Source organism: Osmerus eperlanus, chromosome 2, assembly GCF_963692335.1.
Source record: "Osmerus eperlanus chromosome 2, fOsmEpe2.1, whole genome shotgun sequence".
In the NCBI taxonomy this organism is placed as follows: Eukaryota; Metazoa; Chordata; class Actinopteri; order Osmeriformes; family Osmeridae; genus Osmerus; species Osmerus eperlanus.
The window spans coordinates 24,440,282-24,466,935 of NC_085019.1; the positions used below are offsets into that span (position 1 = coordinate 24,440,282).

General features: G+C 50.6%; 3 protein-coding genes across 3 annotated transcripts in view; 2 read left to right on the top strand and 1 right to left on the bottom strand.

Annotated features, from left to right (window-relative positions):
* The window catches only part of si:ch211-106h11.1 (volume-regulated anion channel subunit LRRC8D), a 10,930-nt gene extending 721 nt beyond the window's left edge, over positions 1–10,209 (top strand). Inside the window, exons 3-6 of the mRNA XM_062482060.1 lie at positions 23–535; positions 901–1,151; positions 7,797–8,174; positions 8,551–10,209. Coding sequence (XP_062338044.1) covers positions 23–535; positions 901–1,151; positions 7,797–8,174; positions 8,551–9,682 — 2,274 coding nt within the window. The 3' untranslated portion in view covers positions 9,683–10,209. The remainder of the gene's footprint in view (positions 1–22; positions 536–900; positions 1,152–7,796; positions 8,175–8,550) is intronic.
* A 745-nt stretch (positions 10,210–10,954) lies between these two features.
* On the top strand, positions 10,955–18,354 carry ddx39ab (DEAD (Asp-Glu-Ala-Asp) box polypeptide 39Ab). Its single transcript, XM_062481030.1, has 11 exons — positions 10,955–11,053; positions 11,845–12,061; positions 15,075–15,202; positions 15,606–15,882; positions 15,976–16,094; positions 16,769–16,900; positions 17,082–17,191; positions 17,305–17,449; positions 17,569–17,716; positions 18,093–18,170; positions 18,213–18,354. Exons 2-10 carry the CDS (start codon positions 11,854–11,856, stop codon positions 18,107–18,109), a joined length of 1,284 nt encoding a protein of 427 aa, XP_062337014.1. The 5' UTR covers positions 10,955–11,053; positions 11,845–11,853; the 3' UTR covers positions 18,110–18,170; positions 18,213–18,354.
* A 276-nt stretch (positions 18,355–18,630) lies between these two features.
* Positions 18,631–26,638, bottom strand: si:ch211-106h11.3 (CCN family member 1). The gene is made up of 5 exons (XM_062480904.1): positions 26,366–26,638; positions 22,258–22,468; positions 21,177–21,824; positions 20,495–20,673; positions 18,631–19,866 (listed from the first exon to the last, which is right to left on the bottom strand). The coding sequence occupies exons 1-5, from the start codon at positions 26,414–26,416 to the stop codon at positions 19,561–19,563; spliced, it is 1,395 nt and encodes a 464-aa protein (XP_062336888.1). The 5' UTR covers positions 26,417–26,638; the 3' UTR covers positions 18,631–19,560.
* Positions 26,639–26,654: the final 16 nt, after the last annotated feature.

Consider the following 26,654-nt stretch of genomic DNA (forward strand, 5'->3'; position numbering starts at 1 on the left):
GCCCTACCTGACCCTGCTCCAGTCCCTGGTGCTCCTGGCCAGCGGAGGCTTCTGGCTGCACTTCCCCCTCTCCTCCGCCCGCGTCGAGCACTTCCTGGCCATCCTGGCCAAGTGCAGCGAGTCTCCTTGGACGTCCCGCGCCCTGTCGCACGCCGCCCGCCACGACCCCGCCCATGACAACACCCCCATCCAGCAGGAGGAGGAGGAGGAGGAGAGAGGAGGCCAGAGACCTCCCCCCACGCCCTCCTCCCTCCTCACCTCCTCTCGGACGCGCCAGTCCAGCCTGGACTCTGGAACTGACAGCCCCCTGCTGGGCAGGCCTCACCCCGCCCCGCCTTCGCCCTGCCCCTCCTCCCTCTCCCGCACCTCCTCCCTATCCTCGGTGTGTGTGTCCCCGCGGGCGCAGGCCCCCAGGCCCCCTGCCCCCCGACAAGCGGTCACCCTGGACAGGAGTGATGGGGAGCAGGCCCGAGCCCTGTTTGAGAGGGTCCGTAGGTTCAGAGCTCACTGTGAGAACTCTGACGTCATCTATAAGGTCAGTCTCTCTCTATCTATCTCTCTATCTCTCTCTATCTCTATCTATCTCCCTCTCTCTATCTCCCTCTCTCTATCTCTATCTCTCTCTATCTCCCTCTCTCTATCTCCCTCTCTCTATCTCTATCTCTCTCTATCTCCCTCTCTCTATCTCTCTCTATCTCCTTCTCTTTATCTCTCTCTATCTTCCTCTCTCTATCTCCCTCTCTCTATCTCCCTCTCTCTATCTCTCTCTATCTCCCTTTCTCTCAGGCTTTCTTTCCTTCTCCATCCTTTTTCTTTGCCTCTCTGCAGATCTACCTGTCTCTCTCCATCCAGATCTACCTGTCTCTCTCCATCCAGATCTACCTGTCTCTCTCTCTGCAGGTGTACCTGTGCCAGACAGCATTCAAGCTGCTGATGGTGGTTGTGATAGTGGGCTACACAGCCCCCTTGCTGAGCTCCATCACCTTCTGCCACACCTGCCTCCCCCAGGCCCACGGCCTGACGGGCTACGCTGCCTTCCAGTGCACCCACGCCCTGGCTGCCCTGCTGCACAAGCTCATGCTGGCCTACCTGTGCCTGGTGGGACTCTATGGCCTGCTGGGCCTCTACGCACTCTACTGGAGCTTGTACAGGTGAGCTGGTCTCTTCTGGGGCTTGTACAAGTGAGCTGGGGGTGAGGGTGGGGTGGCCTGGGGGAGGGGGGGATTGGACTGGGGGAGGGGGGGCGGATGGTCTGGAGTTGGAGGTGGGGGGGGCCTGGGGGAGGGGGGGCCTGGGGGAGGGGGGGCCTGGGGGAGGGGGGGGTTGGACTGGGGAGGGGGGGGCCTGGGGGAGGGGGGGGTTGGACTGGGGGAGGGGGGGCCTGGGGGAGGGGGGGTGGGGGGGGGGGGGTTGGACTGGGGGAGGGGGGGTTGGACTGGGGGAGGGGGGGCCTGGGGGAGGGGGGGGTTGGACTGGGGGAGGGGGGGCGGATGGTCTGGAGTTGGGGGGACTTGGGGGAGGGGGGGCTTGGACTGGGGGAGGGGGGGCCTGGGGGAGGGGGGGGTTGGACTGGGGGAGGGGGGGGGTTGGACTGGGGGAGGGGGGGCCTGGGGGAGGGGGGGGTTGGACTGGGGGAGGGGGGGGTTGGACTGGGGGAGGGGGGCCTGGGGGAGGGGGGGTTGGACTGGGGGAGGGGGGGTTGGACTGGGGGAGGGGGGGTTGGACTGGGGGAGGGGGGGCAGATGGTCTGGAGTTAGGGGTGGGGGGGCCTGGGGGAGGGGGGGGGTTGGACTGGGGGAGGGGGGGCCTGGGGGAGGGGGGGGTTGGACTGGGGGAGGGGGGGGGTTGGACTGGGGGAGGGGGGGCCTGGGGGAGGGGGGGGTTGGACTGGGGGAGGGGGGGGTTGGACTGGGGGAGGGGGGGCAGATGGTCTGGAGTTAGGGGTGGGGGGGCCTGGGGGAGGGGGGGGGTTGGACTGGGGGAGGGGGGGCCTGGGGGAGGGGGGGCCTGGGGGAGGGGGGACTTGGACTGGGGGAGGGGGGGGCCTGGGGGAGGGGGGGGTTGGACTGGGGGAGGGGGGGGTTGGACTGGGGGAGGGGGGGTTGGACTGGGGGAGGGGGGGCAGATGGTCTGGAGTTAGGGGTGGGGGGGCCTGGGGGAGGGGGGGGTTGGACTGGGGGAGGGGGGGCCTGGGGGAGGGGGGGGTTGGACTGGGGGAGGGGGGGCCTGGGGGAGGGGGGGGGTTGGACTGGGGGAGGGGGGGCCTGGGGGAGGGGGGGGTTGGACTGGGGGAGGGGGGGCCCGGGGGAGGGGGGGTTGGACTGGGGGAGGGGGGGGTTGGACTGGGGGAGGGGGGGCCTGGGGGAGGGGGGGGTTGGACTGGGGGAGGGGGGGCCTGGGGGAGGGGGGGGTTGGACTGGGGGAGGGGGGGGCCTGGGGGAGGGGGGGCCTGGGGGAGGGGGGGGTTGGACTGGGGGAGGGGGGGCCTGGGGGAGGGGGGGGTTGGACTGGGGGAGGGGGGGCCTGGGGGAGGGGGGGCCTGGGGGAGGGGGGGGTTGGACTGGGGGAGGGGGGGACTGGGGGAGGGGGGGGCCTGGGGAGGGGGGGCCTGGGGGAGGGGGGGGTTGGACTGGGGAGTGAATGTTTTGTCTTCTTACAGTTTTTCTCATTTGCATTAGACACATTTCTTGAATGTTTACTGTGTTTTCTCCAAACTCTAAACACACATCTTCATACTTACACTGTTTTGGCCAAACCCTTGACTTTTGACCCAAAATCAAACACTGTAGTCAAAACCATATTATCTGTTGTATAAACCTAACTTTCATTCAAAATACACACAAAGCCCTCAAATAAATTCAACCTTCTGAATACCCTTTAGACACTGCTGGGAGGAATTCAAGAACCATTGACTATAACGTGTCCCTGAATTTTAGATATGTTCCACCTCATGAGTTTGACATGTCATAAAACTCACAATTACTGCAATTGTCCTTCTTACAGGCTGTTTATTTTCTATTTACATTATACAGCAATTGCAATTTGAGCTCTTGTTACTGTAGTGGTCACAGTATACAAATAGTAGTACTGTTAGTCAACAACACAAATATATTGCTCTAAATTGTAATTTGGGGAACAAAGGCTAAGAAAACAAGGAAATAAACAAATAATTGTTGCCTGGGTAACAGAGCTTGAGTACAGTACTGTTCATTGTGGGTCAGCATCCTATCTCTGACCAGGGTCAGGCCAGAGATTTTCCTCAACTTCACAGGCAATGTTTTCTCTAGCCAAACAGCAGGGAAAATTCCCCTGAATGCCTGAGCCATCCCTGACAAGACTCAAGAGCAATGTCCCCACAAGCTTCTTCCATGGCTTGGAGAAGGTTGTTCTGTCATAGGGATTTCTGTCATAGTGTGGCACGGATCTCATTGGGTGTGCTCAAGCCTTCGGCGAGAGCACAACCTTTGTTCTCTCACATATATATTATTATTATTTATTTTTTTTTTTCTTTTTGCCCCCCTAAAACTCAGTCAATATTTGGCCTACATAGACAACGTAGGTGTCAAAAGTTTCGTCTTGGTAGCGATTGAGTTGCTTGTATTGGAATTTACGTTCCGTTGCATGGTTTGGGCTTAAGTTAAGTTTTTGTGGCGAAAAGTGAAGCTAACGGTGGCTAATTTGCTAGCCACAGTCACTGACGTTACTAACGTCACTACGTCACTAACGTCACGAAAACACGCGTGACTACCTTTGGCAGAACATTCGTTTCGCATCTGTTAACTTGGGGGATAGCTAGGCTAACTATAGCTTTACTGCAAGGCAGCTGCAGAAACGCCACAAGCAAAGAGGCCAGGGTGATAACTATTTACTCATTTTACTTTGTGATATGACACACAATTGTGATGTGTAATGTACAGTATAAGATGATATTATTAAGGAAGTACATCTACTTTCGGAAACAGTAGTCTACTATTTCACTGAAGTATTAGCATCATGACATTAGCCTGTGTTGCCCGGGAAACACATACTACAGTGGTCTATGATGTAGCGTTATCTGTTTTCAATCGTTAAAATAAACATTCCTCACATATACATTTTCGTTGTAGGATTTATTATGACATTAGATTACAAGTAAACGATTTGTGACTGAAATTATCATTACCTGTGGTTTCAATCCAGTGTATCACTGCAACGCTGTAGCCTACGCGAGACACTACAAAAACATCTACACAGCTGTAGGAAGTCAAACGGCGACAGAATGTTGCTGTTCGGCACTCCCCTTACTTAAATCAAAAGTCTATCTAACTACTAACCTGAACTTCATTGCCACAGCCTAAACTTTGTCAATCTGTTCATGAAAATAATTAATTTCAGCCTAAACCGTACAACGGAACGTTAAATCCAATTCAACCAACGCAATCGCTACCGAGACGAACACAGCAGTAGTCTAGTACTGTACCGTAGTAGTACAATTTACCGGGGCAGCTTCTCCACACAGGGCTATATCGCATTTTGCGTTGTTACTGACAATGATCGCTACCAGTGAGCTTTTTATGAATGAGCGATTTTCCACTAAATAAATGTCAAGCTTATTTACGTTTTTGGGGGCATATTTTCAGTTAGCAGATGGTACTGTTTGAATCGCGATTCCATCTTCTACTGCCGGTAACGTCGTAGAATAATCTTCAAAGGGGGTTCTTTATTAATGAATGAATGCAATATGAGTAGGCTAAATGCCTGAAAATATCACGAGAAGGGAAAACTTAAAAGGACGTTTAAGTCATAGAGATTAGGTCAATTTTTACACCGGTCTGCCAAATTTATTCGTTTTGATTCAGCTATGAGGATGCCTCTTGCAGGGGAAATGAGAAGACATCATATTTAATTCTACACTTCACTCGTATTTTCAGTTGTAAATGAGCAGCACAAAAAAAATGCTTTTAAATCTATGTAATCTTTATAAATAATAAGTATGCATTTTAATATAAAATATACAGATATATCAGTTGTAAAAATGTCATTCAAAAACGGACCCCTGTGCAACCGAAGCAAGCAAGCACACCCTACAATTTCCCCAGAAATTGTACCCTCTCTAGTTTGAGATTGTTGTTCTTCTTCCTCTTCCTCTGCCTCTTCCTCTCCCTTGTCCACCTCCTCAAATTTGGACAATTCTTCATTTTCTTCTGATATTAGCATCCATGATTTCAAAGTACAGATCAGCTTACAGTTTTTCTCGATTGGTTACACACATTTTCTGAATGCATACCTCATACTCTCAGAACTCTACACACAAATAAAAAAAACACACACACAATGGGCAAAACCCCTCACTTCTCCTGCAAAATTAAACTTAACATTCAAAACAATGTTATTTAATCTCAAAATGGTATTTTGTTTTCAAATGACAAACACAAACCATCATATGAATAGACATTTATAAGAACCATTTGAACACTGATGTGCTCAATGTAAAACACTATGATGAATGGAAAACACTTCTTCTTCATTCATCATAGTGAGTTAGGCCTTTTTTTGTTCAGTGTTACATTTACTACAGACAGTACATACATAAGTGTGTTGTAAAATATTTGAGAATATTGTTTTTATACTCAGAACACAGAAATACACGGTAACAAATATATTTTACATATATGTACACAGTGTACATCCCAACCAACACAAAGTTACACATACAGCGGTTTACATACAAAACAACAGAATAATTTACTGTATAGTGTATACAGTTACATTATTATTATTTTTCTTTGTATTTGCCGTATTTATTTAATTTTTATATGTATTTTTATATTAATGTTATGGCATTATTTTCTAGGACCATGTTCATGATTTCAGTTTCCTGTTCAGGAGACAGAAGACGTTCCCGATCACCTTGTGTTGGTAATCTTTCAGTTCTGCCAAACATATAGTAAAATACTGTAAATACTGTGTAGGAATACAAAGTAGGAATACATTTTCCAAATACTTGAAACATACTTTATTTTTACAGTCCTACAGAACAGTCCACAGGCAATACTTTACTACTGTACTCATTGAGTACTGTATTGATATGCAGTAGGCCTACTGCAATTTTGTAGTGAGAGTAGATTTCTTACCTATTCTCATTTCGGAAAGTCCCGATGATGGATGCTACAGTGTACCTGCTCAAATTTGGCTGTACTCTTTGCCCAGCCTCCCTCATTGTTAGACCATGGTTGACTACATGGTCAACCAAAGCAGCTCAGATCTCATCAGAGATTATGGTCCTTGGCCTTCCTCATCCTTGTCCTCCCTGTCCTCCTCCTCTTACTCTCACTCCTCTGCCTCTGTTTTCCAATGTTGGCATCCATTGCTCAAAAACAGAAAAGGTCACCTGTTGCCCTTTTATTCTAAAGCTCTGATTGCTAATTGTAAAACTGTGTGACAGGTGTTTGTCCATGCGATGAGTCAGTGTGCGTATTTGAATGGCAGTGTGTTCTTTGTGAAAACAAAAGATTTTCTTCATGAAAATTGTGCCAAATGCAGAGAATTGTGTGTAGTGTTTTGAAAAAAGTGTGTGTTAGAACTGCAATTTGAGTGTAAAGCAGGAATTGTGCTTGTAGTTTAGCACAATTGGTTCATGGGGTTGGTGCATGAGTTACATGTTGTGGTCATTGTGTCTCAAGTACCAGTATTTGTGTGTAAACAATTTACATTTACATTTAGTCATTTAGCAGACGCTCTTATCCAGAGCGACTTACAGTAAGTACAGGGACATTCCCCCGAGGCAAGTAGGGTGAAGTGCCTTGCCCAAGGACACAACATCAGTTGGCATGACCGGGAATCGAACTGGCAACCTTCGCCACCTGACTCCCTTTGAGACTACAATTGAGAAAAACTGTAACTTTGTATTCATTCCAAACCCCTGATTGCTTGTTGAGTATATTTGCTTGTTAGTGCTTACACATGGATAATTGGTTGTTAAGGTTGTTTGAATTGCGCTGTTTTGGGTTTACTTATCAAATGGCAGTGTTTTCTGAATGACATAATGGTGATAATTGTGTCTTAAAGTAAGTGGTGTGTTTAGACTTTTGCAAAGAAGTGTGAATGAACCTGAGAAATGTGTCAAAAAGGGTCAATTGTGTGTAAAGATTGGGGTACATGGTCTTTTTGCTGGGATTTGGCAAAAAGGTTTTGTGAGGATGGCTTACACATACCATTTTTGTGTGTTAGCAATCGAGAAAAACTGTAACTGGGTTGGTATGTTCTGCAGTCTGAGCTGGGTGTGTGGTCTCTAGGTACCAGGCCAGCTTAACACTGCAGTCACAAGACTGTCACACTAAGAGCTAGTATTCTCTCTGTCTGGCCCCCTCCATCTGTGTGTGTTTGTCCTACTCCTGTGTGTGTGTGTGTCTTAACCCTGTGTGTGTGTGTTCTAACCCTGTGTGTGGGTCTTAACCCTGTGTGTGTGTGTGTGTGTGTCTTAACCCTGTGTGTGTGTGTGTCCTAACCCTGTGTGTGTGTGTCTTAACCCTGTGTGTGTGTGTGTCCCAACCCTGTGTGTGTGTGTCTTAACCCTGTGTGTGTGTGTGTCCTAACCCTGTGTGTGTGTGTCTTAACCCTGTGTGTGTGTGTGTCCTAACCCTGTGTGTGTGTGTGTGTCCTACTCCTGTGTGTGTGTGTGTGTGTGTGTGTGTGTGTGTCCTAACCCTGTGTGTGTGTGTCCTAACCCTGTGTGTGTGTGTCCTAACCCTGTGTGTGTGTGTCCTACTCCTGTGTGTGTGTGTCCTAACCCTGCGTGTGTGTGTGTCCTCCCCCAGCTCCCTCCGTCAGTACTCCTTCTCCCGCCTGAAGGAGCTGTGTTTCCTTGGCGACGTCCCTGACCTCTGCAACGACCTGGCGTTCCTGCTGCACATGTCTGACCAGTACGACCCCCTGCTGGCCCAGCGCCTTTCCGTGTTCCTGTCGCCCGTCAGTGAGACGCGCCTCCTGGACGAGGGCATGCGGCGGCGCTGGGGGGCCGAGAGGCTGGTCTCCATGACGACCACAGACGGCAGGGGGCGGAGCCTGCTGCAGCTAGTGGCGCTGCCCCGCCTCCCCCCCGCCCTCTTCTCCCTGAGTCAGGTGGAGGTGCTGAAGCTGGAGCTGGTCCGGGAGGCCAAGATCACCGGCCAGGTGACAGGGATGACATCACTCAGGTGGGTCACCGTGGTTACCCGATCCCCCCCCCTCCCGTCAGTGGGTAACACACGTGGCGTGGTTATGCACACGCACATGCCAGCTGAGTTGTAAGGTTTGTTTGTGTACATCGACTTTATATGTGTGTGTGTTTGTATGAGTGTGTGTGTGTGTTTGGGTGCCTGTGCGTGGTGTGTGTGTGGTGTGTGTGTGGTGTGTGTGTGTGGTGTGTGTGTGTGTGTTTGGGTGCCTGTGCGTGGTGTGTGTGTGTGGTGTGTGGTGTGTGTGTGTGGTGTGTGTGTGTGGTGTGTGGTGTGTGTGTGTGGTGTGTGTGTGTGTGTTTGGGTGCCTGTGCGTGGTGTGTGTGTGGTGTGTGTGTGGTGTGTGTGTGCGCAGGGAGCTGCACCTGTACCTCTGCTCAGCAGCAGTAGAGCCGGGGGCGCTGGCGTTCCTCCAGGAGCACCTGGAGTCCCTGCACCTCACCTTCCCCCAGGCCTCCGACCTGCCGCCCTGGGCCCTGTCCCTGCGAGGCCTGCAAGAGCTGCACCTCACCGGCCGACTGGGCTGCGAGGGCGGGGTGGGCCGGGGCTGGGCCCTGGGCAGCCTCCGCCAGCTGCGTCACCTCCGGGTGCTGGTCCTCAGGGGCATGCTGCCCCGCGTGCCCGGCGAGCTGGGAGAGGTGGGTGCCACCCTGGTCCGCCTGGAGGTCCACAACGAGGGCTGCCGCCTGCTGGTGTTGACGGGTCTGCGCCGCCTTGGCGGACTGACAGAGCTAGTGCTGCAGGGCTGCCAGCTGGAGCGCCTGCCCTCCGCCCTGCTAGCGCTGCCTGCGCTGCGCAGCCTGGACCTGGGCCACAACAGCCTGCGCTGCCTGGACGAGCTGCCAGGTCTAGGGCAGCTACGGCGGCTCTCCAGCCTCTGTCTTTCCCACAACCGCGTCCTGGTTCTTCCCGCCGGCGTGGGCCTGCTCCGGGGCCTGGAGCTGCTGGACCTGGGCCACAACCAGCTAAGCGCCCTGCCCCCGGCCCTCTTCATCCTGCCCCGGCTGCGGCGCCTGCTGCTGGGGGGAAACCTGCTGGAGGAGCTGCCGGGGGAGGTGGGGGCGCTGGGGGCGCTGGCGGAACTGGACCTGAGTGGGAACCGCTTGGAGAGCCTCCCTGCAGAGTTGTGGAGGTGCGCGGGGCTGCGCAGCCTCAACCTGGCCCACAACTCCCTGGAGGGGCTTCCCCCGGGGCTGGGGGGCCTGGGGGCGCTGGCACGCCTGGATCTGCGCTGCAACAGCCTGCAGGAGCTGCCCGAGGAGCTGGGGGGCTGCGGGGGCCTGAGGGGGGGCGGGCGGCTGCTGGTGGAAGACTGGCTGCTCCACACCCTGCCACAGCCTGTCAGGGACTTCCTGTTGTCCCCGCCCGGCTCCCCTCTCCAAGGCACGACCTCGGAGACGAAACCGTCACGCCCGGAGTCGGACAGCTTCCCCTACTTCTCTGCTGCTCAGTGGAGCTTCTCCTCTGCTATGGAGTCTCGCATATAGAACCCTACTAGGACACCAGAACCCTAATTACAAACCTATCCTGTTCCATAACTAGAACCTTAACCAGAACCTTCAGCAGAACCTTAACCAGATCCTTAATCCCAACACTAACCAACCGTCAATGCCAGGCAGCACTACGGGATGACTACAGGATGATGCAGTCTCTGAACCCTCTATTCTGTTTGACCCAGAAGGTGATGTCTGACCACCTGGTTATCTGACCTGTATCTTCCTGTCTGCCTGCCCGTCGGCCTGTATGCCTGCCTGTATGCCTGTATGCCTGTATGCCTGTCTGTCTGTCTGCCTGCCTGTCTGCTTGTCTGCCTGTCTGTCTGCCTGTCTGCCTGCCCTGAGGAGGTCTGAATGTCCATTTGATGTTTTATATTTCTGACACATGACGTTTTTATGGACCAATAACATGGAAACATTCAAACAGCTTCTTTTTCACATTTAATATGTCCATCTTCTGCCTTGCTGATATCCTGACTAGCTGGCTGCATTCATGGGCAATTATACTGTGGGTGTAGGGGGTGTGCATTTGCCTACTGTTGGGATGAAAACATTTACATTTTCAAATGAATGTAAAGAACAGATTTAATGATTTTAGAACATTTTTTTGTGATGTCAGAGTTGTATGTTCTATCATGGATTGTTGTACTCTAATGATTAATTTAAAAAATGATTAAGCAAAAAATAATGATCCCGACCCTTTGCCCCCCCAGTGTGGCTGCATTATTAAATGCCAAACATAAGATTCTGAAACATTCTAAATGTACTACACATCATTGTTACATTAACACCTGCAGTGGTAGGTGCAGCAGAGTTGAACTCAGGTGACACACAGGTCACAGCAGGTGTACCTTAATGCCTTAATGCCTTGCCTGTGTTTAGGTTTACATTTACATTTAGTCATTTTAATGTAACAAGAAATGAAAACAAGATACCACGTTTAGATGTACTAATATCCTTACTAAATACAAATGTAGGGGTATTATATAAATACAATTCCCAGAATGAAACTTGTAAAGGATGTACAACTACTGTTTCTTTCGAGCTACCAATTTTATTTTGTAAAAAACTAACAATTATGACGTTTTTTATTTTTTATAATGGCTTCATGCATTAAATGATAATTAATCCTCTCCAGCTGTCCCGCGTCTTTCTAGTAGTGAGTGTACCTGATGATTGACAGTATGTCTCAACCAATCCTGAACGAACGGAGAGTAGTTTGCAGAAATAGACGTGTGCCTCAACCAATGAAGTCCATGCATTTACGAGAGGCGGTAGTTCCGCATAATCGTATAAACTGCTGCGGCCTCCCCATGTGGCTTTCAATACACAGCGCTACGGAGGGCGATACGGAACCACACGGTAAGACGGCAATTGTTTTTTATTTGTGTATCGACCACATATAATGTGATATTTAATAGTTGTACTTTTTACTAAACCCGTAATGCTTCTTGGACAACAATTGTTTGGAATCATTGCAACTATAGACGATGTTTATGTGTTCGTAAACCTAAAGCTAATGTTGGCTAGCTACTCCGGACTGGTTAGCAACCCCCTAGGCTAGCAGTGGGAAATCGCTAGTCAAATTATTGGGCTGTTCATGCAAATATTCCCGATTATTTAAGGTGGGTATACTTTACAATCAGAAGTGTTAACGACAGTCATGTCTAATCAACGGTATAACCCATGAGCTATCTGTAATCTGCAACGAAAGGATTGCATTGTTAGCCGTGTGTGCGCTAGCTCTACTACGGTTAGCAGGTCTAATCATGTTTGGCTCATTCATTCACTGGCCAGCCTGTAGATGTGACCCAACAACTGTTTTGATGTTAGCTGGGCAACGCAATTATATTTTTCTATAAATTAGCTACTTGCGTTGACTGGAGAATGCATTACATAACAACATTTGATGTGAGAGAGCTTGTTGTGAGTATGGCAGGCATTTAACTAAACAAACACTATCTAAACCAGAACAATATGTCCAGCTGTTGTTGTAATTTTGGTATAGCTGGTAGTGAAAAATTCAGAACCGCGTCCGCAAGGATCTGTTCTGTAAGTCACGTCTTTACACGGTACAGGAGAGCAAATGGAAAAAACAGGTGTTTCGAGTCAGATTCACCCGGCACCACCCATTGCATTTCTCCACTACGCAGACAGACAGAATGGCAGAAACCGATGTTGACAACGAGCTGTTGGACTACGAGGAGGACGAGGAGCCGCAGGTCGCATCGGAGAGCGCCGTTCCCGCGGGCAAGAAGGAGGTGAAGGGCTCGTACGTGTCCATCCACAGCTCCGGGTTCAGAGATTTCCTGCTTAAACCGGAGCTGCTCCGCGCCATCGTGGACTGTGGATTCGAACATCCATCCGAAGGTAAAGATACATGCGCCAGAGCCGTGTTTGTTTAGCGGCGATACTAGCGCTAAACTAGCCTGGAGATGTCCTTTCCACTTATGTGATGGTGTAAAAACATGTGTATGTTTAGGGGTGGATGGTAGGGACTACTAACACACCGTTTAAATGTTGGCACCAGAAACTAGGGGCAGAGTAGTAGGGGTTGTGTTGGCATGTAAGCTAATAATATCCATCACTGTTCAGATCACCAACCACCTAGGTCCTTGTTGCTACTCACATACTCTGGTCAAAACACATCTGTTCTCTGAGCTGTGATTGGAAACCAGTTCAACCAGTGGAACAGCACTCTACCACAGATCAACACCTATTTACCACCTATTTACCTATTTACTCTACTGGGGCGGCTGTGGCTCAGGGGGTAGAGAGGGTTGTCTGTTAATCGCAAGGTTGGCGGTTCGACCCCCGACTCCTCCAGGCCATGTGCCGAAGTATCCTTGAGCAAGACTCTGAACCCCAAGTTGCTCCCGATGGGCAGGCCGGCGCCTTGCATGGTAGCTCGCTGCCGTCGGTATGTGTGAGTGAGAGTATGAATGGGTGAATGAGAGGCAAACATTGTAAAGCGCTTTGAGTGCCGCTAAGGTAGAAAAGCGCTATATAAATGCAGTCCATACCAACCCATCCCTGCTATGCTGGGTGTGTAGTTTTACACACCCAGCATAGCAGGGTGTGTAAAACATTTCTCGCTTTATTTCTCATTTTGTTGCTAGCTAAGATGGCTGAACGTACTAAGCGGTCAAAGGCTTGGCTACATTTTAATAAAGCCAAAGATAAGGATGAAGTGACGTGTAATATATGTTCTAAGATAATTTATTGTAAGGGGGGGGGGACACGACACTACTGCACCTCAACATTGTGCATCAGCTAAACGTAAAATGCATTCGACTGTCTTCGAGAAGCAACGGTGCCAACTCCAGCTGCCAGACAGTCTCAAACGGTATCAATAAAAAAATATAGCTTTAAGCAACAATGGCGGATTCCTCCTTCAAAATGATAAAATGTTGTAAAATTGACATAATACACTGAGATTAACTAGAAGACTTGAAATTGTCATTTCTGTCAGAATAAAATAAAAATTAAAAGTTTATACCTCTGACTGGATTAGAACCCACCACCCTTCGCACATCAGCACTGCGTCTCATCCTACTAAGCCATTCACAGACATGACATTGTTCAGTTTTTGTATCAGAAAATAAGACATTTCTCCAATGGCAAGCATTGTCAGATTTGGTTAAAGTTCAAACAGCTGTAATTTAGTCCGATTTATATATGGGACATAAAAAAGGGACAACGGGATGACTGGGTTGCTGCTGTAAAGAATAGCTTACTCGTAGTGCTTTACAAAGGTTGTTTGGGGTGCCATAACTTGTTATGGAAGGGAATTTCAAATCATGCCTAGCATCAGTGGCGATGGGTCCTGGCTTAGGTTACTGAAATGAATTTGTGCAACAGGAAAGGGATCCACCTGAACAATCAATACTTCATTAAAGCTAACTCTGTTGTGAATCTGACACTACCATGCGTAGACTACAAGTAGCTAGCTACTGTGGTGAACCTGGCTTGTTTTGCAGTGGTTTACACAGTCTCGCTAAACAGATGATCGGAGTGTTGTAATGGGCTCAAATAAACACTCATTGCTATGTTTTACAACCGGAGGATTGACCGGAAGACTAGAAACCGTTCTGTCAACAAACAAAAAAAAATGGCTTAGACTGGTTTTGAACCTACAACATCTCATCCAATTGAGCCATTCCCAGATCTGGAATTTGGCATGTTCAGTAACTGGATAATAAAATAAGACGTTTCTCCAATGGCAAGCATTGTCAGATTTGGTCCAAGCTCAAACATATTTGTCATATTTTCACATATCAAGGTGAAACTTTGCAGGGTACTTCGGGGGGGGGGGGGGGGTCACCTTAAAGCCTATTAGGTTTGAAAAACCATCATTCAAAATGACATTTGATTTAGTGACACAAACATATTGAGGCAATGTGGACATTTACATAAATACACCCCTTTCAGCCATTTTGTATTTGATTCAACTGTCTTAACCCTTGTGCTGCCTTCGGGTCACATGACCCAAAGGTTCACAACGAACCATCGTTGTGTTTACCCAATTTTACCCAATACAAAAACAAATAAAAAGTATTTTCTTTTAACCTTCGCGATGTGGGGGGTCTGAGACAGCCCGACGGTTAAAAGAAAATGCTTCACTTTGTTTTTGTATGCGGTAAAGTTGTCGCATACGATGGTGGGTCACAATGACTGATGGGTCAGAATGACCCGAAGATAACACAAGGGTTAAGTAAAGTTTTTAAATACATCAATGATACATATCTGTACAAAATTCCAAGTCAATTAGATCTTTGGTTCAAGAGAAGAAGAATTTTGAAGGTTTTCCCAAATTATCACTGTACAGGAAAATCCATCATGGCGGACCTTATGGGTCCTTGAGGCTTTTTTGTTCCTCATTACAAATGAGTCATGCCCACCAAGATTCAGAAGAATTGGAGCAATGAGGTGGAAATGCCATCACTCTGAAAAGTGGACATTTGGGTGTGGCCTGTGGCGCCCCCTATGGTCTGATGTGGGCCAGTCTGTGTTTGGGCGGGATTTGTGGCATGTTGTTTCAAAACTTTTTACCAATGTGTTCATGATAGAAATGACAAGAATATTAATAATACTAGGGGGAGTCAGGTGGCTGAGCGGTTAGGGAAGCGGGCTAGTAATCAAGGCTCCTCCTGATCCACCTGGGCAGGAGTGCCATCACAGACATGCTTACTGAGTTGCAGTAATAGAAACAAATATGTGAAAGCATTTAATTAATAATTTAAGAACCAAAACATAATTCTCGACCATAATAGCAGAGCATCATGTTCTGTTGCGTGGTATTCCTTCACCATCACCCTCCAGTTCAGCACACGTTACATCTGTACCAGCTTGTGAGTGACTCCCCCTGACCTCTGCCCTCCAGTGCAGCACGAGTGCATCCCCCAGGCCATCCTGGGCATGGACATCCTGTGCCAGGCCAAGTCAGGCATGGGGAAGACGGCCGTGTTCGTGCTTGCCACGCTGCAGCAGATTGAGCCTGTCGACGGCCAGGTGAGTCCTGCAGCACAACTGTCTCGGCTTTCAAAACCAAACTTAAAACATCTATTCTCCTGGAGCGTGGGGTGACGGGCCTGGCCACCTCTCTGTACATGTGGCCTTTCTGAGGCACCTTCCCTCCTTTTGTGTTGGTGATATTTACATTTAGTCATTTAGCAGACGCTCTTATCCAGAGCGACTTACAGTAAGTACAGGGACATTCCCCCCCGAGGCAAGTAGGGTGAAGAGCCTTGCCCAGGGACACAACGTCATGTTGGCACAGCCAGGAATCGAACCAGCAACCTTCTGATTGGTAGCCTGATTCCCTACAGTACAGGGGTTTGGATAAAGACGTCTGCTAAACTTCCTGTCTCTCTTTCCCTCCTTCTGACCCTCCCACCCTCTGTCTCCTCCCCAGGTGTCTGTCCTGGTCATGTGCCATACACGCGAGCTGGCCTTCCAGATCAGTAAGGAGTACGAGCGCTTCTCCAAGTACATGCCCACCGTCAAGGCGGCCGTGTTCTTCGGGGGCATGGCCATCAAGAAGGACGAGGAGGTGCTGAAGAAGAGCTGCCCTCACATCGTGGTGGGCACGCCCGGACGCATCCTGGCCCTCAGCCGCAACAAGACCCTCAGCCTGAAGAACGCCAAGCACTTCGTCCTGGACGAGTGTGACAAGATGCTGGAGGCTCTGGGTGTGTGTGCGCGTATGGTGTAGCCGCTGTGTGTATAGTCTAGCAGCTGTGTGTGTGTGTAGTCTAACGTGTGTGTGTGTGACCCCTCTCCAGACATGCGTCGTGATGTGCAGGACATCTTCAGGCTGACCCCTCATGAGAAGCAGTGCATGATGTTCAGCGCCACGCTCAGCAAGGACATCCGGCCTGTCTGCAGGAAGTTCATGCAGGACGTGAGTTCACCTGCAGGGGGCAGCACTGCTGGCACAGCACGGACCGCTCAGTCCTTTACTGACTAACGGGCAGTCTCGCTGCTCGTCAGAGTAGCTTTGTCCCCGATCTCACCTGTACTGGGGTTCAAACTTGGGTCCTCTGACTTGCTAACGCGACCACCATCTTTATAAACGCCACGTCAACCAGCTACGCCACCGAAAAGCTAGCTCTTGGCTGCAGCAGGTGGAGGGGCTAGCTCTTGGCTGCAGCAGGTGGAGGGGCTAGCTCTTGGCTGCAGCAGGTGGAGGGGCTAGCTCTTGGCTGCAGCCGTTGGAGGAGCTAGCTCTTGGCTGCAGCAGTTGGAGGAGCTAGCTCTTGGCTGCAGCAGGTGGAGGGGCTAGCTCTTGGCTGCAGCAGGTAGAGGGGCTAGCTCTTGGCTGCAGCAGGTGGAGGGGCTAGCTCTTGGCTGCAGCAGGTAGAGGGGCTAGCTCTTGGCTGCAGTGGGACGGTGGTGTTAACACTTGGGAGTGAGTTTAACCAGGTTGACTCACTTAAATGAAATGCATCTTTATAGTTCATTTATGGAGATTTGTCTGGGGCATCACAGATTGCATAGTTTGCTATACTTCAAGATCAAGCATCAGAAGTTCATATAAGTGCTGGAAATACTGACGTGTGTGTGTGTGTGTACCAGCCCATGGAGGTGTTTGTGGACGATGAGACCAAGCTCACCCTGCATGGCCTGCAGCAGTACTACTGCAAGCTGAAGGACAGCGAGAAGAACCGCAAGCTGTTTGATCTGTTGGACGTGCTGGAGTTCAACCAGGTATGCCCCCCTCTCCCCCTAGACCACTCCTGTCCTCCTCCTCTCTCCCCCAGTTCTCATCTCTCCTCCAGCTCATCTAGATGACTCCTGCCCTGCTACCCCCTGCCCTCTCTTAACCCAGGTGTCAGGGTTGTAGTTCTGTAGTGTATGTATGGGGTGTAATACGGTGTTTGTCCTGCAGGTGGTGATCTTCGTTAAGTCTGTGCAGCGCTGCGTGGCTCTGTCTCAGTTGCTGGTGGAGCAGAACTTCCCTGCCATCGCCATCCACCGGGGCATGAACCAGGAGGAGAGGTAGGCAGCCCTGCCTGAGGGAGGAGGGGGGGAGGCGCCTCAACACCCTCTCCCTAGCCTGTCACCATAGACAGCATCCCTGATCACTCTCTCTCCCCATATCTCTAACCCAGGTTGTCACGGTACCAGCAGTTTAAGGACTTCCAGAGGAGGATACTGGTGGCCACTAACCTGTTTGGCCGTGGCATGGACATAGAGAGGGTCAACATCGTCTTCAACTACGACATGCCTGAGGACTCAGACACATACCTACACAGGGTACGCTCACACACACACCTGCACAGCTTGTGCGCACACACACCTGCACAGGACACCCCCCCCCCCCCCTGCGGTGAGGTGAAAGGTTGCCATGACAGCGTGTGACTTGATCCTCCCAGGTGGCACGTGCGGGCCGGTTTGGGACCAAGGGTCTGGCGGTCACCTTCGTGTCGGACGAGACGGACGCCAAGACGCTGAACGACGTGCAGGACCGCTTCGAGGTCAACGTGGCTGAGCTGCCCGAGGAGATCGACATCTCCACCTACAGTAAGATCCTCCTACATGTCCTCCCTCTCCTCCACCCTTCCTACATCTCCTTCACCCTTCCTACATGTCATCCCTCTCCTCCACCCTTCCTACATCTCCTCCACCCTTCCTACATGTCCTACATCTCCTCCACCCTTCCTACATGTCCTACATCTCCTCCACCCTTCCTACATGTCCTACATCTCCTCCACCCTTCCTACATGTCCTACATCTCCTCCACCCTTCCTACATATCATCCTCCCCTACATCTCCTCCACCATTCCTATGTCTCCACATACAATAAGACCATCATCCTACTCTTCTCCAGTCTTGTCATCCCCTAGTGGTCAGAGGACCAATCGGAGCTAATGTGTTCTTCATGTCGTCCTCTCTGCAGTCGAGCAGTCCAGATGAGTCCTCCAGCCCAGAGGAAGTTTTCTTCCCGTTCTGCCTCCATGTCTGGGCGTTACCCCTCCATGTCTGGGCGTTACCCCTCCATGTCTGGGCGTTACCCCTTCGTCACTGTTAAAGCTCCCCTTCTCCCCTCTTCTGTCTACCCACACCTTTTATTTGACCTCAATGTGAAGACGGGGCTTTTTACTGTTTTTGTTTATTAGTTGTTGTTTTTTTGGTCAATGATATTAAAACAAACTTTTTTTTTTAACCCAGTTTGTTGTAGTTTATGATCACTGCTTTGGAGAAATAGTTGTTGATGTTTAAAGTTTGCATCTGTCTCACAGGGAATACATTTCATTACCATGACGTTGATCTCTGGTGATTCTAAGACAGGAACCAGCAACACCTACCTCACTGCACCAATGAGAGATGCTTCCTGTCAAAGCTGAATCCTAGGCATCAGTCACCCAATGTATGTGTGTTACACCTGAAGTAGTTGGATATCAGTCCATCTACCTACACATGACACAAGTCAAACATGTGTTTTCTTCTATTTTATAAAGTTTCCACCACTTTGTTTTAAAACAGTATGTATAAAAAAAAAGAAAAGCCAGGCGAGACCTAATGTACCAAACAAGACAAGCACGTGAGTCTGGTTAGAGAGGCAGGCTAAAGGGATGCCTGGTCTGGAGTGTAGACCCTCGTCGTTCCTGGCAGGTAAACTCTCCGTTACAGCCTCCCGCAGTCTCTGCTGAACAGGTCGGTTTAGGAGTGACAGTTGGCTACCGTTAGCTTTGAGCTAATTGTGGTCCAGTTGCTAGGAGACGAGTTACCGCTGTTTCCCGTGACATCGGAGCTTCCGCATTGTGCTGAACCCTGGTAGGATGGTTATTCATGACCTCGACCCCAGGTTTGTTTACAACCTCTAACCCAGAAAGTTCACACCAGACTCTTTAGCTCTTGGGTTTTGCTTTCACCTGACTGCCCAATCAGACAGCTCGTCACATCTGCTATTGGACAACAGCATTAGTCGTCATTAGTGGGCAGCCTCTGTGTCAATGTCACAATAAATACCATCTCCATCTAAGACCACAAGCATCTTTCCCTTCCACCCTCCATCTCTCCATCCATCCCTCCTTCCTTTCATCTTGGTTTCATGAGTATTGGTTGTTCCGATGTGAGGCTGGAGGCATCTCAGTTTCTCCTCTTGTCCTCTTCAGTCCTCTCCTCCTCACCCAGTGTCCTGTCTCTAGGAAGAGCTGCATCAGCAAGAGCAGTAGTCTTCGCTGAGTGTGTGTGCACCACCCCTCTCTGTCCCATCACTGGGGTTCAGTCCCAGAGTTCAGGAGTGTGTGATGTGGTGTCAATCTAGCAGCCCTGAACCTGAACAGGGCTGTGGGCTACTGTATACTGGGGGGGGCTAATGGCTGGAGGTAATCTGAGGGGTTTGGGGGGGGGGGTGAGGGGGGCTAGTCGGCGAACTTGTGTGTGTCTCCGTGGAGCCAGCGCTGAGGGGGCAGGGCCACGTCATTCAAGTGGTCGCACTCCTCGCTGCACTTACAGGACTGCACGAACATCACGCTGCGCTGGAAACGCTCACCATCAGGGCAGGCGAAGGTCACGGGCGCGGTGCGCGTGCGGCGGGGGGAGCAGCAGCGGCCGTCCACACACACGCCGCAGTAGTTGGGCCGGTACAGACGCACGCTGCGACAGCCGGCCAGGGACAGACGCTGGGGCTCTGGAGCCTTGTGGGTGCGGGAACACTTTCTACCTTTCTGGAGGGGGGGGAGAGAGAGAGAGAGAGAGAGAGGGTGAGTGAGGGAGAGAGAGGGAAGGAGAGTGAGGGGGAGAGATGGTGAGTGAGGGAGAGAATGAGGGGGAGAGAGATGGTGAGTGAGGGAGAGAATGAGGGGGAGAGAGATGGTGAGTGAGGGGGAGAGAGAGTGAGGGAGAGGAGAGTGAGGGGGAGAGATGGTGAGTGAGGGGGAGAGAGAGTGAGGGGGAGAGATGAGTGAGGGAGAGAGTGAGGGGGAGAGATGAGTGAGGGGGAGAGATGAGTGAGGGAGAGATGGTGAGTGAGGGAGAGATGGTGAGTGAGGGAGAGAGTGAGGGGGAGAGATGGTGAGTGAGGGAGAGAGGGAGAGCACATTGGATAAATGGAGAGGGGGGGCAGAGCAGGTTGGAGGGTGAGAAAAGGAGACAGATGGAGAGGTGGGGGTGAGGGAGATGGGAGTGGGTAGGGGTGCAGGTTTAGATTATTATGACAGTATTATTACAATTATTAGAGTAAGTTAGGGGAGGGGGAGAGAGGAGAGGGGTCTACTTGATAGCTGTATGAATTTGATATTAATATAAATGTGACCTCTTTGGCACACTGCTGTCCCCCTCCCCAAAGGGCTTTACCTTGGCAGGAAGAGCCAGGGAGCTGCAGGGTCTGATGTTACACAGGCGTGTCTCCTTCACCAGCTTACACTGACCGTTGTCGTTGGTTACGCGTGAGGACACGCCCATCCCACAGCTCCGGGAACACTGAGACCAACTGGTCGTTTGGACGACACACTGGTCCCCCACCTGCCTCCAAGCTGGGGGGGGCATGAAGGGCGGTAGAGGTGAGAGAGAGATGGAGAGAGAGAGAGGGAGAGAGAGGGAGAGATACAAAGATGGAGAGAGAGATGGAGAGATCGAAAGATGGAGAAAGAGATGGAGAGAGATAGAAAGAGGGAGAGATTGAAAGACAGAGAGAGAGATGGAAGCACACAGACCTCATTCACTGCGACACTGACTCATAGAGGCCAGATACATGCAGAGGAAAGTTGGGTTAAACAGGTATGGGCTGTGTGTGTGTGTGTGTGTGCGCCTCTGGTGCACAGGGAGCTTGTGGAAAACATGCCGTGTTCAAACACTATCGTACACACACACGAACAGGGATGCAGAGCAGCACAGTGGGGCCATTTGTGTGTGTGTGTGTGAGGGTCAGGGCGGTAAAAAGCTAAACGCACAAACGCCTCTCTTAACGGCAGGGATACTGACAAGGGGGTGGAGTTAGCCAGACGGGAGGAGTCAGACACGGGGTTGCCATGGTTACCTGCCATCTGACCTGATCGCTGCTCCCATGCCGGCCACGCCTCCACCAACTCGTTACCAAGGGCAACCTTGGGAGGTGAGCTGTAGGGTTTGGAGTATGGCTTGATGTAGTGTTTGGAGTAGGGTTTAGGGTAGGGCTTGCTGTGGACCTTGGAGTAGGGTTTAGGGTAGGGCTTGGTGTGGACCTTGGAGTAGGGTTTAGGGTAGGGCTTGGTGTGGACCTTGGAGTAGGGTTTAGGGTAGGGCTTGCTGTGGACCTTGGAGTAGGGTTTAGGGTAGGGCTTGCTGTGGACATTGGAGTAGGGTTTAGGGTAGGGCTTGGTGTGGACCTTGGAGTAGGGTTTAGGGTAGGGCTTGGTGTGGGGTTTGGGATAGGAGGGGAAGGGGAGGTAGGCTGGTGTCTGGGGGGGCGTGTTGGGGGGGGAGGAGTCTCCGTGACAGGCCAGGCTGAGGCAGCACTGCCCGGGGGCTTTCAGAAGGCGGGGGGCGGGACAGGAGGGAGTGGCCAGGGGCAGGAGGGTGGGGCAGAGGGGGATGCACCCCACTGCCCCGTCGATGCAGGTGCACTGGTGTTTACACCCCGCTGAGAAGCTCTCCCCACTCTGGTACATCCTGCCACTATACTCACAAGACCTGCCGTCCTCCTTAGCTACCGGGGGAGGGGAGGGGGAGGAGGAGAAAGGGGGAGGGGGAGGAGAAAGGGGGAGGAGGAGAGGGGGGAGGAGGAGGAGAGGGAGGGAGGGTTTTGGAAAGAGAGGTGGGGAGAAAGAGAATGTTGTAGAAAAGATAATGAAAGATGGAGAAAAAGAATAGGCATTAATTCCAGGTTTCATGAAGGCTGTATTCTAAATGTGATGTTGTTAAATGTGTCTCAGTGGAAGTACACACAGTACCCAGAATACACCCCTGCATTTAGAACACATTTATAATACCAGAGTGTGTGTGTGTGTGTGTGGGTGGGGGGGGGGGGTATTAGTGTGTGTATTTACGAGTGTATGTGTGAGTATAAAGTGTGTGTGTGACTGACAACCAATAGAACTCAGAGCTGGCCCCTCCACCCCCAGCCCCCCCCCCCCCCTCACCCCTGCAGATGCCGTGTGTGCGGCCTACGTCGTTGCCGTAGTTACACTCCAGGCCCTTATGATGGTCACAGGGGCGTGTCTGGCTGCAAGCCCCGCCTAGCTGGGCGGAGCAGACTCTGCAGCAGCCACACCCATCCAGCAGCACACTCACCCCAGGGGGGCAGGAGGGGGTGCCCCCGGGGCACACACACACACCTGGGCAACCAGTCACCTGCAGGAGGTGGGGGGGGGAGGTGGGAGGAAGGGAGACAAGAGAGGGGTTAGACCAGGAGAGGGTAGAGGACACATGGTACACTTGGTCAGAGAGAATCTCAAAACCGGACATCCTGCACAAAGCTTCCATTTTAACCAGCCAGGCTAGCACGTTCTACCACGTTCTTAAGCAGCCATAAAGTACAGTCTAGGACACAGTTATGTAGTACAGCTGGGGTCTAGGACACAGTCATGTAGTACACCTGTAGTCTAAGACACAGTCATGTAGTACAGCTGGGGTCTAGGACACAGTCATACAGCTGGAGTCTGGGACACAGTCATACAGTTGGAGTCAAGGACACATTCATCTAGTACAGCTGTAGTCTAGGACACAGTGAGATCTAGTACAGCTGGAGTCTAGGACAGTCATACAGCTGGAGTCTAGGACACAGTCATCTGGTACAGCTGGAGTTTAGGACACAGTCATACAGCTGGAGTCTAGGACACAGTCATCTAGTACAGCTGGAGTCTAGGACACAGTCATCTAGTACAGCTGTAGTCTAGGACACAGTCATACAGCTGGAGTCTAGGACACAGTCATCTACAACAGCTGGAGTCTAGGACACAGTGATCTAGTACAGCTGGAGTCTAGGACACAGTCATACAGCTGAAGTCTAGGACACAGTCATCTAGTACAGCTGGAGTCTAGGACACAGTCATCTCGTACAGCTGGAGTCTAGGACACAGTCATACAGCTGGAGTCTAGGACACAGTCATCTAGTATAGCTGGAGTGTAGGACACAGTCATCTAGTACAGATAGAGTCTAGGACACAGTCATACAGTTGGAGTCTAGGACACAGTCATACAGCTGGAGTCTAGGACACAGTCATCTAGTACAGCTGGAGTCTAGGACACAGTCATACAGCTGGAGTCTAGGACACAGTCATCTAGTATAGCTGGAGTGTAGGACACAGTCATACAGTTGGAGTCTAGGACACAGTCATACAGTTGGAGTCTAGGACACAGTCATCTAGTATAGCTGGAGTCTAGGACACAGTCATACAGTTGGAGTCTAGGACACAGTCATCTAGTAAAGCTGGAGTCTAGAACACAGTCATACAGCTGGAGTCTAGGACACAGTCATCTCGTACAGCTGGAGTCTAGGACACAGTCATACAGCTGGAGTCTAGGACACAGTCATCTAGTATAGCTGGAGTCTAGGACACAGTCATCTAGTATAGCTGGAGTGTAGGACACAGTCATCTAGTACAGATAGAGTCTAGGACACAGTCATACAGTTGGAGTCTAGGACACAGTCATACAGTTGGAGTCTAGGACACAGTCATACAGCTGGAGTCTAGGACACAGTCATCTAGTACAGCTGGAGTCTAGGACACAGTCATACAGTTGGAGTCTAGGACACAGTCATCTAGTACAGATGGAGTCTAGGACACAGTCATACAGTTGGAGTCTAGGACACAGTCATACAGCTGGAGTCTAGGACACAGTCATCTAGTACAGCTGGAGTCTAGGACACAGTCATACAGTTGGAGTCTAGGACACAGTCATACAGCTGGAGTCTAGGACACAGTCATCTAGTATAGCTGGAGTGTAGGACACAGTCATCTAGTACAGATGGAGTCTAGGATACAGTCATCTAGTATAGCTGGAGTCTAGGACACAGTCATCTAGTACAGCTGGAGTCTAGGACACAGTCATCTAGTAAAGCTGGAGTCTAGGACACAGTCATCTAGTAAAGCTGGAGTCTAGGACACAGTCATCTAGTATAGCTGGAGTCTAGGACACAGTCATCTAGTAAAGCTGGAGTCTAGGACACAGTCATCTAGTAAAGCTGGAGTCTAGGACACAGTCATACAGTTGGAGTCTAGGACACAGTCATCTAGTAAAGCTGGAGTCTAGGACACAGTCATCTAGTAAAGCTGGAGTCTAGGACACAGTCATACAGCTGGAGTCTAGGACACAGTCATCTAGTAAAGCTGGAGTCTAGGACACAGTCATCTAGTAAAGCTGGAGTCTAGGACACAGTCATCTAGTACAGCTGGAGTCTAGGACACAGTCATCTAGTAAAGCTGGAGTCTAGGACACAGTCATACAGCTGGAGGTCTAGGACACAGTCATACAGCTGGAGTCTAGGACACAGTCATCTAGTACAGCTGGAGTCTAGGACACAGTCATACAGCTGGAGTCTAGGACACAGTCATACAGCTGGAGTCTAGGACACAGTCATCTAGTATAGCTGGAGTCTAGGACACAGTCATCTAGTATAGCTGGAGTCTAGGACACAGTCATCTAGTACAGCTGGAGTCTAGGACACAGTCATCTAGTAAAGCTGGAGTCTAGGACACAGTCATCTAGTAAAGCTGGAGTCTAGGACACAGTCATCTAGTATAGCTGGAGTCTAGGACACAGTCATCTAGTAAAGCTGGAGTCTAGGACACAGTCATCTAGTAAAGCTGGAGTCTAGGACACAGTCATACAGTTGGAGTCTAGGACACAGTCATCTAGTAAAGCTGGAGTCTAGGACACAGTCATCTAGTAAAGCTGGAGTCTAGGACACAGTCATACAGCTGGAGTCTAGGACACAGTCATCTAGTAAAGCTGGAGTCTAGGACACAGTCATCTAGTAAAGCTGGAGTCTAGGACACAGTCATCTAGTAAAGCTGGAGTCTAGGACACAGTCATCTAGTACAGCTGGAGTCTAGGACACAGTCATCTAGTAAAGCTGGAGTCTAGGACACAGTCATACAGCTGGAGGTCTAGGACACAGTCATACAGCTGGAGTCTAGGACACAGTCATCTAGTACAGCTGGAGTCTAGGACACAGTCATCTAGTAAAGCTGGAGTCTAGGACACAGTCATCTAGTATAGCTGGAGTCTAGGACACAGTCATCTAGTATAGCTGGAGTCTAGGACACAGTCATCTAGTAAAGCTGGAGTCTAGGACACAGTCATCTAGTACAGCTGGAGTCTAGGACACAGTCATCTAGTAAAGCTGGAGTCTAGGACACAGTCATCTAGTAAAGCTGGAGTCTAGGACACAGTCATCTAGTAAAGCTGGAGTCTAGGACACAGTCATCTAGTATAGCTGGAGTCTAGGACACAGTCATCTAGTACAGCTGGAGTCTAGGACACAGTCATCTAGTAAAGCTGGAGTCTAGGACACAGTCATCTAGTAAAGCTGGAGTCTAGGACACAGTCATACAGCTGGAGTCTAGGACACAGTCATCTAGTACAGCTGGAGTCTAGGACACAGTCATACAGCTGGAGTCTAGGACACAGTCATACAGCTGGAGTCTAGGACACAGTCATACAGTTGGAGTCTAGGAGGGAGGGCTGGGAAAGGGCTGAGGGAAGGAGGGCGGGAGAGAGGGAGGCAGGGAGGGTCAGGGAGGGAGAAGAGGAGAGGAGAGGGAAGCTAGGGTGAGGGAGGGTGAGGGAGGGATAAATTGTTTCCGCACAGAGAGCTTGGTCTATTTCCAGTCCTGAATGTGTGTCACTTTATCAACCGCCTGTCTGCCTACCTGCCTGCCTGCCTGTCTGCTTTTCTGCCTGTCTGTTTACAGATTCAAGTTCGCGGTACAAACCGATGATCAATAAAACTGAAGGACGTCACGCCACACAGCCACGATAGATCCCCGGGGAGGAGACCGAGCAAAACCACTGACCACTCCAACCCCTGAATGCATATATCCAGGCGGAAGCAACTGCCACCAGAGCAGAGTCTCTTGTGCAGGGCAGGGGATTCCATTAACGGGCAGACACGAGTCATGTATAAAGTCGACAGTTGGCTATACTGTAGTTCCACTGTACTGACCGGAGGCTAGACACGTGAGGCAGCGCTCCCGGTGTTGACACAAGCGCCGCTGAAAGACACTAACAAACATGCACACTTACCGGACGAAAGCTCGCGACGTGAAGCGCAGTTAAGAATATTAACACCCGCATGATGATGAGTTAACGACAAAACCAGAATTAAGAAAGCGTCAACTCAGTTGTCACGCCGAAACAAATCCACGCGCAGATGATCCACGACAAAAGACAACAGCTTCATCCAGAGAGGCGCTGTATTCCAGCGGGTTATTTTTCAGAAAAGACATTCTTTATACTCCATCATCACCGGAGACGTTTAATCGATTACAGTAAAATATGCGCCTTGGTTTTATATTGCTCTCGTGATCTTTCA